Source organism: Brienomyrus brachyistius, chromosome 21, assembly GCF_023856365.1.
Source record: "Brienomyrus brachyistius isolate T26 chromosome 21, BBRACH_0.4, whole genome shotgun sequence".
NCBI classification, from domain to species: domain Eukaryota; kingdom Metazoa; phylum Chordata; class Actinopteri; order Osteoglossiformes; family Mormyridae; genus Brienomyrus; species Brienomyrus brachyistius.
This window is the reverse complement of record NC_064553.1, coordinates 8,578,202-8,589,846: the sequence shown is the minus strand read 5'-3', so window position 1 is coordinate 8,589,846 and position 11,645 is coordinate 8,578,202. Positions and strand designations below refer to the sequence as shown.

At 50.2% G+C, this 11,645-nt stretch overlaps 1 protein-coding gene across 4 annotated transcripts in view; it reads right to left on the bottom strand.

Annotated features, from left to right (window-relative positions):
* Window positions 1–238: 238 nt before the first annotated feature.
* Window positions 239–11,645, bottom strand: part of LOC125716734 (lysine-specific demethylase 4B-like) — a 39,142-nt gene continuing 27,735 nt past the window's right edge. For all 4 annotated transcript variants that reach the window (XM_048989365.1, XM_048989363.1, XM_048989364.1 and 1 more), the window contains exons 10-23: window positions 11,397–11,593; window positions 10,579–10,811; window positions 10,246–10,496; window positions 9,694–9,823; window positions 9,000–9,181; window positions 8,268–8,463; window positions 6,712–6,788; window positions 6,549–6,604; window positions 6,140–6,248; window positions 5,173–5,358; window positions 4,798–4,986; window positions 3,904–4,023; window positions 2,885–2,977; window positions 239–2,444 (exon numbers count right to left, since the gene is read on the bottom strand). In XM_048989365.1, the coding sequence (XP_048845322.1) occupies window positions 2,124–2,444; window positions 2,885–2,977; window positions 3,904–4,023; window positions 4,798–4,986; window positions 5,173–5,358; window positions 6,140–6,248; window positions 6,549–6,604; window positions 6,712–6,788; window positions 8,268–8,463; window positions 9,000–9,181; window positions 9,694–9,823; window positions 10,246–10,496; window positions 10,579–10,811; window positions 11,397–11,593 (2,340 nt within the window). In that variant the 3' untranslated portion in view covers window positions 239–2,123. The remainder of the gene's footprint in view (window positions 2,445–2,884; window positions 2,978–3,903; window positions 4,024–4,797; window positions 4,987–5,172; window positions 5,359–6,139; window positions 6,249–6,548; window positions 6,605–6,711; window positions 6,789–8,267; window positions 8,464–8,999; window positions 9,182–9,693; window positions 9,824–10,245; window positions 10,497–10,578; window positions 10,812–11,396; window positions 11,594–11,645) is intronic.

Here is an 11,645-nt window from a genome sequence, read left to right as displayed (position 1 = left end):
TCCACACTCCTGCTACTAAACACAAACTGAATCGGACAGCCCCCCCCGTGTCGCTAATCAGGAGGAACAACAAACAGCCAGTACGGGATTACACTTACAGATGCTGGGTCAATTATCATGACGGGGGGGGGGGGGGGGGGGGGGGGCGGTGGTGGCTGCAATCGACCAGCACACATTTAGGTATCTGTGGCTCGAAAAGGATTCACTTTGGGAAAAGAAATGGACAAGACCCCTACGGTTCACTTCACATTTTAATAGCATTTTTTAAACGTATTCTGCAATGTATGACAATATGAAAGGACAGAAAGAAAGGTACATGTTGGTTTGACCTTTGCGGGGTTTCGAAACATTATTGCAGATTAGTGTGAACAGACCACCCCCCTCCCACAGTTAAGACTCAACCTTTGATTTTTTATTTAATTTTTTTGTGAAAAGGTGTGTTTTCTGCTTGTTAGTTTGCAAACTTAATTTGTAAAGGGTGTAGAAAAGGCCATGTATAAATTCTGCTTCACCAGTGTAATAGACTGTTAGAAAAACAATAATGCTCTAATTGAGGCCGAAATGCCGGACGGCACCACCGGGGGCTCTGTGGCCATGACGGGAGAGGGTCAATAACCAGAGGGGTGGGTCTGATTGATTACAGACGCCCGTCCGATCCATTTAATGCAATCAACGCTGGGAACTGGCTGGTCTTTAAGAGCTACAGTAAGGCAAGCCACCACGAGCAGGCGCACCGCGCCGACCAGCAAGTCAGGTGGGAATCTGACAAAACTTACCGACTTGTAACGAACTCTCTCGTCGCTGGTCGCGCGAGCCGAGAAAACGGGAGCGATGCAGTGTGTAAGCGGATATACACGGCCGTTTGAAAGAGAGTCAGGCCTGCACCTGTTGCCGTTAGAGGGAGGAAAAGAAAACGAGGGAGAAAAAAAAAACATACCAAAAGCACCTTTCCCATCCTTTTCTTGGTAAAACAGCAAATCAACGTAACCATGGCGACACTATGGTTTACCAGCCAAAATTTCTCGCGGTGACGTGGGGACAAAACGGCTGCCACACTCCTGCACTTCGGTCCAGTCAGTAGTCAAGGGTTCCCGTAGCACCATTTAAAAAAATGGCTTAACGGTAAGAAAATAATAAAATAATAATAATAATAACAACAATAATAAATCACGCAGACTGTGAAGTGTAGCATTTGAGTAATAGTCGTGCCGCACATATTAAACATTTGTCTAAAGCAGTCTAACATCACTTCATATTCAAAATTTTCTACAGGGCGACGAGAGGGGAAAATAAAATTAAAACTCAGAGAAATTACTAAATAATAAATAGATAATTTCATTTCAAAGAATTGCTTAAAAAAAAAAAGCTGATTTCCAGTAAAAGTGATATACACAAGTCAGGTAAATGTCAGAAAAAAAACCCAGTGAAATTCACATTCTCAGCTCTTATGCTATTGCAGTTTGTGTACTGCTGTTGCATTAGGTCTTCATACAAATGATTTTTTTGTCTTTTTACCTGAACTATTAGATACTTAAATACCAAACAAATCACCCTGCACAGTCCCCCTCCCAAAAGCATGATAGGAAAAAAATATAAGTTCTTCAAATAGTTCCAACAAACGCATCGTCCACCTGGTTTTTGCAGTTTACTGTGTATTTTGGCATGTTTTCAAAAAAAAAAAAATGCTATGCAAATGGTTAGCGACTCGCTAACATCACATCTGAATGAGTCCCTTTTATTTCCTGGTTAGAAACAGAGAGAGATAGAGAGACAGTTAGAGAGGTACTTCGTTGATGCTCTGAGTCTTGTCTGTTTACAGAAGACACGCGGGTGAGACCGAGAAAAAAAAAAAGGTTCTGCGTTCAAGCTGCGCTTCTCCCCAACAGTCGACGAAAAACGACCACAGCAACAACGTTAAGAGTAACGACACCAACGACGATGATGACTGCGAAGGCGCAGCCAGGAAAAAGGGGGACAGTGGGGGTGGGATCCTCACACACACGACCACAGTTTTTTTCTTTGTCAGCTTTATCAGCTGAAGCACCTTGTCATATGTCCCTTTTTTTGAGGGGGGGGGGGGGAATCCTGCCGAGGCAAAGCTCCGGCGGGCTTGTGTACTCCCCCTATTGGTAGATGTGTGCATCTGCCTGAGGGTACTGTGGCTCCAGAAGGGACTCCATGAAGGACATGTAGCTGGGGCCCTGGGCGTCTAGAGGACCAGCCTGGGCGTCAGGGGACCCGTATGCAGCTGGAGATGCGAGGCTGGACTCAGCAGTGGCCGTAGCAGCTGGAGGCAGGGCTGATGTGCATGCAGAGAGGCCCCCCAAGGGGGACACAGGTACGGGAGGCTCTGGGGGGGAAGGCAAGCGGGGTCTCTTGGCTGCCTGCGCTTCATCGCCCGACAGAGATGGGTTTGAGGAGGCAGTGGCTGCAACCGGCAGGGACTGGGGAAAAGCAAGAAAACAGTACAAGTGTCATGAAAAGGCCATTACTGCAAGACAACTAGCCCAATTCCCCAGCAAGCAGGAACTATGAAGGCTTCTGGACAGAGACTCAGACGTAATCCAATACTATCAGGGTGGGGGGGGGGAGGTCTAATTCAACCAACTGTCTTGTCTTCTTCTAAACCATTTCCGAGCTCTTAATGGTAAAATAAGAGCTGGAAATCATTCTGAATTCAGCCACCTGGGACTGTAACTGGATAAGACCTGCCCTTACCCATAATGCCTCGGTTTCAGAACGACCCATCAGAGATGACATGACAGCGTTCTCATTTCTCCATTTCTGTAGCTACACGCTATGAAATAAAAAGGGGAGCATGCACCCACCGATACACAGAACAGTCAATGCAAGCCCCCCCCCCCAATCTGCACCCGCAGCTTACCAGTCGAGACTTGACTCTCTTGGGCAGCTCCTGCTCCAGAAGATGGAGCTCGCTGCGTTTCAGCATCAGCTGGGACTTGTCCTCAAACTCAACCTGGAAGAGGGCAACAGGCCATCAGTCAGACAAGGACATTCACACATGGGCTCTACAGTCATGTGACCCTGCCCCAACTGCTGCATGTGATATCATCAGCATTAAATAACCTCCTGAGTACAACTGCAATTCTCAAAACAGAGCCCAGGACACGAAACACTTCAGGCACATCTAAGCTGTGCTGCCTGATGTTTTCCTTCGCATAAGGTAGATTTAATCTGTGTTACCCTCTGTGTAAGGCATATTTAGGCTGTGTTAACCTGCGTTCCCCCTTTATGTAAGGCGCATTTAGGCTGTGTTGACCTGTGTTCCCCTTTATGTAAGGCACATTTATGCTGTGTTAACCTGTGTTCCCCTTTATGTAAGGCACATTTAGGCTGTGTTGACCTGTGTTCCCCTTTATATAAGGCACATTTAGGCTGTGTTGACCTGTGTTCCCCTTTATGTAAGGCACATTTATGCTGTGTTAACCTGTGTTCCCCTTTATGTAAGGCACATTTAGGCTGTGTTAACCTGCGTTCCCCTTTATGTAAGGTACATTTAGGCTGTGTTGACCTGCGTTCCCCTTTATGTAAGGTACATTTAGGCTGTGTTGACCTGCGTTCCCCTTTATGTAAGGCGCATTTAGGCTGTGTTGACCTGTGTTCCCCTTTATGTAAGGCACATTTAGTCTGTGTTAACCTGTGTTCCCCTTTATGTAGGCTGTATTAACCTGTGTTACCCTCCATATAAAGCACATTTAAGTTGCTTTACCCTCTGTGCATGGCATATGACAGGTTCTCTGAGGTTGAAAGACTCCTTTATCCCCCCTCCCACTCCCTCTCTCTCTGTCTCTCTCAAGAAAGAATAAACGCCATCTTCCTGACTGTAGCCCAGACACAGCACATGTGCACAGACACGTCGGCCTGAGGACTTGTGGGACCCACCTGGTACACCTTCTGCATGTGGGTCCTGACGAACTTGCCCCTCCGCACACTGCCGTCCACACTCTGCACGCTGATCAGCTGACCTTCCTCTGGGGGGCCCAGACACAGGCAATCCTGGTCCTGATAGTGGGGAAGGGAACAAAAAAAAATACAAAAGGTTGAACAGCGAGCTGTTTTGCCGCCCACCCAGATTACCGGGACCCTACAGCACACACTGTGGCATCATCTAACCAGCTAAAAGGGTCACTCACGTAATAAACCAATGCTTTTGCAAAATAAATGAATTAAATAAAACATTTATTTCCCACCTCCTACCTGCAAAATATTTTAAAAAATAAATAAAATCAGTCGATGCAAATTTGGCAACCTTCACTAGCCAAGCAGCCAAGACGCTCCACTTTAAATTATGGATCTGGTTGCACTTCCAGAGAAAATTAAAGCATGGAAACTTCCCTGTGACTTTCCCCACTATCGGAGGACTCACGGGCGGCCTGACAGGCGACTCCTGGAGCCGTGCCTTGAAATTCATTATCGGACTTAGGGAGATGCTCACGGCTGCACAGGAGCCAGAATAACCCTCCTTCGTTATGCACGGACAGCGACCATAAATTAAATTCTGTGACCTTTATGGGTAATCTTTTGCACCTGAAGCGACAGCTATTGCGATGAGGCCGAACTGACTCGGGAGGGTGACGGTTTTCCAAACTTCTGGAAAACACCAGTCTATTAATACACGTTTCAGACCCACGTGAGCCTGTTTGACTAAGGAGCGCACTTTAACGCGGCCTCATCAGCGACAGACAGGGGGCGCTGTATAGAGTAGACAGATCATTTGCTAATCGCAGTAGGAATTCAGATTTCATTCACGGAATCTTGTCTGGGAGGGATGCTGACCAAGATGCTGTCGGGGTAGACGTTGTCACTGTAAGAGCCGTCCTCAAAGTTGATCTCGTAGAAGGTCTGTGTGGCCATGCCAATGACCCAGCAGGGGTAGTACCAGCCATCGCGGTTCCGGCCGACGATCCTCTGACCCAGCAGGAGGTCTCGGGAGGCCAGTCGTGACCTCGTCGAATTTGATGCCCCCTACAGGCAGGAATGTGATCAGTCACATCTAATGATGCCCACTTCATGTTAAGCACCTAAAATTTGTTTCGGCTTCAAAGTAATTTGTGCAACTAAAATACAAAACAAACAAAAAGCAAAGTCAGCCCCCAAATGCCCTTCCTGTCAAGGGCCCCGCCCACCTCTGTCTGAAACCGATTAACTGACCTTGGGACTGGCAGTGTTGTGCTTGTGACAGGTGACGGACACGACATAGGGCCAATCAGCAGGCTGCATGAGCACTCCAGCGATGTGTGCGCAAGTCACATGGAAGGAGGTGGAGCAGTTCTCGTAGGAGCACTGGATGCAGGCACCGCGGGTCTGCTTGGTGCTCTTGTGGCAGTAGACGCACTTCTGAGGGGGGGTTGGGGGGCACAGATCAACGCCATGGTAACCACCAACAGAGCACCTTTGCAGTGCTACTACATATACAGAAAGTAATTTAAATTAGCGATATTCACATCATTTTCACTCAGTGTTTGTGGCTTTTTGCAGGTTAAGCAGAATGGCCTGTTATTTACTCTAAGGGACTACATACAGTTCAAGAACTTAATACAGTAACACTAATTCCTTCCCACCCTCTGTGTCAGATCGGGGGGGGGGATTCTCTCTGTAATACTTTCAGGCCCTGAGAGCAACAGGTGCCTTTAGACAGGTGCCTTCTAAGATTCCTTTGCAGGTGTGTGTATGTATAGGGGGAGTGGGGGGCACAGAGAGAATAGGCCCCGCGACCTATGACAGGAGAGCTTATTCAAAGAGATGACCTGATTGGCCAACAAGGAAGACGCATGCTGACACACAACCTCAAGCCCACCCATGCAAACATGGCTGTTTTATTACTGGCACAAAGCAAGCACTAAATCATCAGCAACAGACTAACACAAATCAACCAGCTGTTGCGTTTGTTGCGAACGATCGAACCATTAGCCGTCATTAAGGATAATCGAGGCTTAAGAGATGGAGTGAACCAACAACGCTTACCAGGTCAAAGCAATAACAAAGAGTCTGCAGCGGCTGTCACACTTAAAACCACAAACTGGAGCGGCATGTAGACCGGCTTCCTTGTCCTATCCCACAGGAAGTGCCCCCTAGTGGCAGCGGGTTATACGGAATGCAGGACGACACAGGGACTCACCAGGTTTTTCCGCAGTTCGGGGATGGCGCTGACGTCCACTGGCTCCCTCTCGAGGGCGTTGACAAAGCGCGCCTCGGGGACGGCGATGGCGCAGATCACGTGCACCCACCTGCAGAGAGTTTCCAGCGACACGTTCTTGCACACGGGTGGACGTGGGACAGTAACGCCAACACAGCCAACAGCCTCTCCCATTAACAAGCAGTGCCTCCAGCACATTTACAGACGCGTCACCTGGCACGTCACACCTCCATCCCAAAAGGAAAAACACTGCCGGGTCGCAACATTAAAAATTTATGCTATCAAGACCAAGAGAAGCCATTAGCAACCTGTTCATGACCATGTGGTCTCAGTAGCACGAACTACACGAGAGCTATCACTGAGGTATGGGGGAGTTGTTGGGGGCACTGACCTCCCCTCGGTAGTCTTCTTCAAAGCCCCCCCTCGCAAATTACACAAGCAGCAGTCCTGGAAAGCCAAGTAGAGCCAAGGTCAAATCCAAATTTAAAATCTGGTTATGAGACAGAAAGAGTTAAGGTAATGGAGCATGCTGGAGGGGAGGCGGGGGTACTTACTACTGTCCATGCCGTAGCCACACAGCGGGAACACGTCCAGTCCCCAGGCAGATCATCTGGCTGGACACCATAACAGCCTGAGGAAGAGACAGCACTTGGTGAACAAGCATGCTCAGAACATGACACTGCCCCTACAGGCCAGGAGGCGCTATAACACCAACACTACCATCAGCAGTTAACAGACCGGTCACATCGCAACTCCAGACCCAACAGGGCCTTACCAACAAACCTACACTTGGAACCTGAAGCCTGCTTATTGGGGGGAAAACAACAGTCTGGGATGTATTCCAGGTGAGTTCCAATGGCTCCTTGATTAAGAGACATAAGCAGAAAACCTGACACACAAACTGGGAAGATCTTAAATAAATATTGAAATTCTGTGGAAACGAGGAGGCACCTTAACAGCTGCCTTTCTTTGGCAAACACCTACAAACCAGAGGAGAACAGCACAAATCCGCATTATATCCCGGCTCCTTCCATTCCTTTCCCATTATCGGCATCCCAGGCACACTAGTTGGGCCACACCTTGTCCGGATAACAAATGTGTCCCCCCCCCCGGCCCCCTTCCTGCCCCCCCGGGGCTCAGCCCAGCTCCGGAGTTAACAAGAAAGCTTAAGATAAAATATTATTCAAGCCTGGATTTTCAGCAAAAATGGACAGCGCCCCCTGTTGGGGAGCCTTCACCATCGCACCACACAGAAGCAGCATCCAGTCTCCAGCTGCAGCCACGCGTCTGTCCTTCCACCATATAGACCAAAGGTATACCATCAACGGCCTGCTATACACGACACACACGGGTATAAACCAGCTGCATGGTGTTGCTATAGAAACTCATGCTGCCCTCAGAATATATAAATGAAATAACCATTATAAAAAAGAAAAAAAGAAAAAGACATGTCACACACAGCGCAAACGTCAAGATCCCCCCCCCTCCCCTCCCGATAACGAGGCCGCTGAGATCCAGTGCTGGCCAGTGACGGATGCCGAGAAAGGGGAGGAGGTCACCAAGAGGCAGCCTGAGGGAGCAAACGCTCACCGCAAAGCCGGGGCCGGCAGAACGGTAAGGCTGCTTCCATCAGTGGCACGGAAGCCTAGCGAGTCGGCGTCCCCATGTCACCAAGGAAACGGGAGTGGGCAGGGAGAGGAGCCTCTGCCAGTTAATATCCAGACTAGGTCCACATCTGCTCTACAGAACAGTGAAGATGCCACCACCTCAGAACATGCCATTGTCCACAACGACGGAAGGGGCCTCATCCCCGTAACCAAAGGCAGCCTCACTTCCGGGAGCGAGTGGATTGGCTGATTGGATATGCGGCACTGGCCAGTAGGGAGCTGGGGTGTAAGACGGGCCAAAAATAGCCCAGTATCGAGCCTGTATTAATTTTTTCCCGAAACACCTCCAACTGCAATGCGAGTGACGTTGGGGGAGTGAGGGAGGGGGCACGATTTACATTTTGATCTGACACAACGTCAATACATACAACCCCGCATACTGGCGGAAGTTTCCAGGTGTGTGCGTGTGTGTGTGGGGGGGCGGGGGGCGGAGCTTGACTCACTGGCGTGGACCTGCAGACAGCAGCTGGAGCAGCAGAGCAGCATGCTAGTGCCGTCCTCCCCGATGTGCGAGTTGGTGGGCAGCGGCTCCATGTTCTCAGGCCCTGAGCTGAAGCACACCTCCGGAACGATGGGGCGGGTGCGGCTGCCGCTACGTGGGGGCTGGATGTCCGCCGTGAGGGCTGGATCCTTGTGGGGCTGGGGGGGGTGTACATGCATATTTTACTTAGCAGACACATTTATCAAAAGTGACACAAATTCTCAAGGGTTAGCCTGCCCCCTGGAGCATGAGGGGGGTTAAGGGCCTTGCTCAGGCGCCCAGTTATGAAATCATTCTGCTGGCCCTTGGATTCAAACCAACAACCTTCACACCTCCCTCGTATGCATCTCTTAGAGAAAGTGTGTAATTGTTTAGCATATTTGAGTGAGTCTACTTAAGGGTGTGTGTGTGTGTGTATATGTCCCCAAAGTGAAACTGAAACTTTCTTACTCTTGGGGACATTTCTCAAGTCAACATTTAGCTCAACATTTTAGCTCAAAATGCTATCAAAAAAGTAAAAATGCCAAAACTGGTATTTTATCTGGTTACTTATGGCTAAGGTTAGGGGTTAAGGTCGTCATAGCTGGGATTAGGGGTTCTCCCATAGAAATGAGTGGCAGGTCCCGATTTAGATAGGTATGTCAGCAGGTGTGTGTGTGTGTGTGTGTGTGTGCGCGTGCGCACAGAGACTCACCACTAAGTACGGGGAGAACAAGGTACAGATGGCACAGTACGGTTCAATGGTGGCCACAGCCGCGTTGAAGCGGCGCTCCGCCAGGAAGTTGGGTGACCGGTTCTGCCACAGGTGACACTGCGTCACTGCCTTGTCCTCGCTCTGCTCACTTTCGCCCCCTCCTGGCAGAGGCGAGAATAGCTCTGGAAGAAAAATAAGAGAGAGATAGTTAAGCAGAAATCTTTTGAAGACCTGTCAGGAAGTCACCTTTAAATTTCATTAAAGCCCCCAAAGTAGGTCCTGCTTCATGGTACCGCTGCCCAATTATACTGGAATAAAGGGCAAAGATTGCGTGCTTCCAGCTGGAATCACTGTCTGAGGGGGCCCCTTATCAGTCAGTAATTGACTTACCCTTAAAAAGGCCGCTCATGTAACTTTATTTCTAAATCAGATTATTTGACTAAGTGCTGAAATACAACAGAACTCAGCGGGTCCCAGAATTGGGCTAGACATTCCTACCCGACAGATCCCCGGTATTAGAAATTATGGGGAAGTCGCCTCTATTCACTCAGTCGAGTCTCGACAGGGGCAGGAGAGAGGTCTTCCCCACAATTAAGGCAGAAATGGGCCTTTTCAAAGCCACAGCACATCAGTTATTATACATTTAATGCTAACGGAACGGTCTGACCCGAGCGCTGCCTATGACTGGGCTCACCTTCATCACTGGAGGCTTCCTGCTTGACGATGGAGAGGGGGGAGCGCCTCGGGGGCTTGCTGATGGGGTGTCGGCGGCTCTTCTTCACCTCCATGCCCATCTTCATCTTCGCATAGGAGGCTGGGCTGGCCTGTAAGGGACGCATAGGCAGACAGGCACGTTCTCTTACCACGAACAGCCAATCGGGTAGCCGGCCTCCGCAGGGTCGGCTGCGATAGGTTCACGGTATTCCGGAGCCGTAACACAATAGGCCTTCTTTGAAAAATTCAGCCAGTTCACTCCTACCAGTGAACAACGGCACGTCGCTAAACATTCACTCCCATCTTAAAGGTACAGACACTACACAGGACGGGTGATTTCACAAAATTCACACACATTTAATCATTGAATTGTTGCTTCTACCTTTTGGCCCATGCCAAAATTTCAGCTTAAAATAGAGGTGGACCAAAGTGGGTTAAAATGATATTCCCAAAAGGAGGGCCGAGTGCCGCACACTTCATGCTTTATATAACTTTAAGGAGTCATAAATCTCCAAGGAGCAACTAGATTCACCTGGATTATCTTCTCAGGTTTGCCCCCTGCTGGTTCATCGTTCTTGGCGAACTGCTCGAAGGCCTCTTGGCATGACATGCGTTCCTTATCGAAGACCACCTTCTTGGGCGCGGGCATGACGAATACCGTGGGCACCACAGACCGGGTCTCATCCGTCTGCATGTCCCCCTCGCCTTCGGGGGGCACTGTCGAGTCCTCCCCAGCCTTGGCCAGCTTCTTCTTTTTCTTCTTCTTCTTTGTCGTGCTGGGACCTGGATCAGAAACGGAGGCTCACGTGGTTGTAAATGGAGGCGCGAATGAGCCCTAGTCTGGTTACCAGCAGCTCCCACTCACCGGCCGCTGGGGCGTCGCCACCTGCCTCCCCCGCTGCCTGCTCCTTCTCCTCCCTCTCCATGGCCTCCAAGGCAGCCCGCGCCTCCCGCTCAGCGCGCTCCCTCAACCTCTGTGCCTTCCTCTCCTCCACCTGCCGCATGTACTCCACAGGATCCAGCTCGATGCCCTGCTCAGCCAGAACCTTTACCTCCTCCAGGTTCAGTCGCCGCAGCTGCTTCTTCTTCTGCAAGGCCCTGGGGATCAGGAGAGGGACACGTGAGGCCAGCGATGGAGACAGGGACAGGAGAACAGGACCAGAAAGACAGACAGGAAGACAAGGAGGGAAGCAGGACCAGAAAGGCAGACAGGAAGACAGGGAGAAGGGGGATGGGAACAGGAAGACAGGGGGTTAGGAATAGGAAAACAGGGAGGGAGACAGGAAGAGAATTACAGGGAGACGAAAATGGAAAGACAAGAAGATAGGGACAGGGGATAAGAACAGGGAGACAGCGAATAGCAGAGGCAGAAAGGCCAAAATCATGGCCATATGGCAACATGCAAAATCACTGTGTGTGAACGATAGATCTGCAGACTGGGCAATCGCTCAGTGCAGTTAGGCAGTATAGTGTACTACCGACACAGGGGGGCAGCACTGAGCCCTTGAGAGAGTTTATGCTACTTTTACACTGGGTTCCATTTACAGCAGGCCAGTTTAGTGACGCAGTGGGATGCAGAATCAGACCAAAGTCGGACCAAGTCATTACACCTCTCAACGGTGGCTTTATGCAATGCGGCTGGCAGCAATACAGAAGGTCAAGTGGCCTGGTCCTCGTCCTCACCTGCGCAGCAGCTTCTCCCGGTACAGAACCCGGTTCTGCCTCCAGCGCTCCAGCTCGGGACTGGTCAGACTGGTGGGCTTCAAGTGGTCCAGCACGGCGACGTCGCGGCCCAGCTTCCACTGCTCGTAGCGGTCGGGCTGCAAGCAGCGCACGAACACGTCCATGGAGATCTTCACCATGTCCTTGCGGCAGGTGCACTGCAGGAGGATAAGGGCACCGAAATTAATGTCGGGGGGGCGGCAATGACGG